The 3,203-nt window shown below is 44.3% G+C and overlaps 1 protein-coding gene across 1 annotated transcript; it reads left to right on the forward strand.

The window, feature by feature from the left end:
* Positions 1 to 2,515: 2,515 nt before the first annotated feature.
* LOC121288532 (histone H2B-like) lies at positions 2,516 to 2,890 on the forward strand. Its single transcript, XM_041207109.1, has one exon. The coding sequence runs from the start codon at positions 2,516 to 2,518 to the stop codon at positions 2,888 to 2,890; it is 375 nt and encodes a 124-aa protein (XP_041063043.1).
* Positions 2,891 to 3,203: the final 313 nt, after the last annotated feature.

Genomic DNA, 3,203 nt, shown 5'->3' on the forward strand with positions numbered 1-3,203 from the left:
TCGCCATATGGCAGTCATGCACATCCTTCACCTTTGCATCTTTCCTGAAATTCATCCCGCATCTCTGGAAGTAGATGGATGGTGAATCAATAAATTTGTTTATGCCTCTCTGCTGAACATCAACCCTTACAGTGAAGGAATAGTTGTACTGAGCGGTGTTACTCTGAGCTGTGACATGACTATGCACAGGTCATGCCTGCTTTGCTGACTTTTGGCAATGAAGGATTTTATGGTACACACCATGTGCTCTGCCAAGCCATTCAACCCAGGGCAGTGTGGTGATGAAGTGATGTGATCCACTTTCCACTTCTCACATAGATTCTGGAATGGTTTGCCTGTATATTGAAGGCTGTTGTCTGAAACAATCTCCTGCCATGCTCCAAACATGCTAAAAATAGCACTCAAGGTAAGTGCAATGTGCTGGACGTATCCTGTTATGACTGGAAATTTAGAAAAATAGTCTGTCATGACTTGGGAATCATCACCATGAACATAAAAGAGATTAGAGGCAATCCTGGACCACAGGTGTGCAAGAAATGTGTGTGGTAGTAACAGTTCATTGTGTTGGTTAGTCACATGTTCTTGACAAACCTCAGAATCCCTGAGAGTTGCCTCAATGTCCCCGCTTATCCCTGGCCAATACATAGTTTCTCATGCTAGCCTTCTAGTGCTGTCCATTCCCATGTGTGAACATAAGAACATAAAAAATAGAAACAGGAGTAGACCATTTGTTCCCTCGAGCCTGCTCCACCATTCAATACGATCATGGCTGATGTTCTTCTGCTTCGATTTCCACATTCTCATCTAACCCTGAGAACCTTTGATCCCTTGCCTAACAAAAATTTATCAACATCTGCCTTAAAAATATTCAATAACCCCACCTCCACCTCCTTCTGAGGCAGATAATTCCAAAGTCACATAACCTTCTGAGAGAATATATTTCTCCTCATCTCTGTCCTAAAATGGCGACCCCTAATTTTAAAGCAGTGCCCCTTAGTTCTCACCCACAAGAGGAAACATCCTTGCAACATCTACCTTGTCAAGGCCGCTCAGGGTCTTGTATACTTCAATTAATTCATCCCTCACTCTTCTAATCTGCAATGGAAGCAAGCCCAGTTTGTCCACCCTTTCCTCATAAGACAACCCAATTCCAAGTATCAATCTGGTAAACCTCCTTTGAACTGCCTCCAGTGAACTTACATCCTTCCTTAAATAAGGAGATCAAAACTGCACACAGTATTCAAAGTGAGCAACTTCACATTTTCCTACTTTAAATTCCATTTGCCAGATCTTTGCCCACTTCCTCAGCCTATCTATATCCATCTGCAACCTCCTCATGTCCTCTTCACAACATACTTTCCCGCCTATCTTTGAGTCATCTGCAAATTTAGCTACCATGTCTTCACTCCCCTCATCTAAGTCATTGATATAAAATGTAAAAAGTTGAGGCTCCAGTACAGACCCTTGTGGGACTCCATTCGTTACATCCTGCCAATCAGTAAAAGACCCATTTATGCATACTCTCTGCCTTCTGCCAGCCAGCCAATCTTCTATCCATGCTAATATGTTACCCTACACTATGTGTTTAGTTTTGGTATGATAGCCAAGTGGTTATGGTACTGGGCTTGTAACCTTAAGATCAAGAGTTCAAATCTCACCATGGCAAATTATGAAACAATGTAATTTCATCTGAATAGGAACAGATGGAAACATGTTTGTACTCAAAAGAGTTACACCATGTGCTTTTATTTTCTGTAATAATCTTTGATGTGGCACCTTATCAAATACCTCTGGAGATCCAAGTACAGTGTATCTACAGGCTCCCCTTATCCACAGTTCATGTTAATTCTTCAAAAGACTCCAATAAATTGGTTAAAAATGATTTTCCTTTCACAGAACCATGCTGACTCTTCCTATTCCCCACACATGCAGGTTCCATTTTTAGTCTCTGATAGGCCCTACTCTTTCCTTACTTATCCACTTGCCCTGTTTTTATTTATAAAACAAATCTTTTTCATCCAGAGGGTGGTGGGGATCTGGGACTTATTGCCTGAAAGGGCAGTAGAGTCAGAAAATCTTATAACATTTAAAAAGTACTTGGATACGCTCTTGAAATGCCGTGACCTACAAGGTTACGAAACAATAGCTGGAAATAGCGGGATTGTGTGGATGTCTACTTGTTGGTGGGCATGGACACAATGGAGTGAATGCCCTCCTTTCATGCTGTAAATTTCTATAATTCTATGGTTCCTTGATTTTGTTTGCCAAGATCTTTTCATACCCTCTCTTTGCTACGTGGGTACTTTTTAACGCAGAAAGGTACAGCAATGGAGGAAAGGGACTGTAAAATTGCATAGGATGGCGCGGACCAGGCCTCCAATATCATCATGCTGGGACGCAATTTAAAAGCGGAAAATGGCAAGCCACACAAGGACACAGCTTGTGATTTTGAAATTAGCAATTAAGAGGCAATTGAGATGGTTAACAAGCTGATGGAAGCTGAATTTATGGGACGATGGTTGACGAGAAGAAACCAGCTCCCAAGAAGGGAGGCAAGAAATCCTTAAAGAAACCGGTAGCAAAGGGCGGCAAGAAGCGGCAAAAGTCGAGGAAGGAGAGTTACGCCATCTACATCTACAAAGTGATGAAGCAGGTTCACCCCGACACCGGCATCTCCTCCAAGGCCATGAGCATCATGCACTCGTTCGTGAGCGATATTTTTGAGCGCATCGCGGGTGAGGCTTCACGCCTGGCCCATTACAACAAGCGCAGCACCATCAGCTCCCGGGAGATCCAGACCGCCGTGCGCCTGCTGCTGGCCGGGGAACTGGCCAAGCACGCCGTGTCGGAAGGGACAAAGGCGGTGACCAAGTACACCAGCTCCAAGTAAGACCTAACAATAACCTGAATTTATGGGCACCTCTGAATTTTTCCATAAGCACATGGGAGTACAGTTGGGTGGGGGTGGGGGGTGAGTGTTGGTTAGAGCCAGGGCAGTTTTTAGAGGGCAGCACCAGAGTGGCAGCTATTGGTATTACTGTGCTTGGCACCCATGCTGTTTGGCTATATACGTTCTTTCTCAAAAAGTAGCAAGGGACAGTCAAGGAGATCATGCTCCTAGTGGGGGGATCACCAGAGAGCGACCTAAGACAGGGGCTGGGCTGGGCAGTTTTGCGGCACCTACTGGAAGGATGCCCTAGTCA

This window comes from Carcharodon carcharias, chromosome 2, assembly GCF_017639515.1.
Source record: "Carcharodon carcharias isolate sCarCar2 chromosome 2, sCarCar2.pri, whole genome shotgun sequence".
Lineage (NCBI taxonomy): Eukaryota > Metazoa > Chordata > Chondrichthyes > Lamniformes > Lamnidae > Carcharodon > Carcharodon carcharias.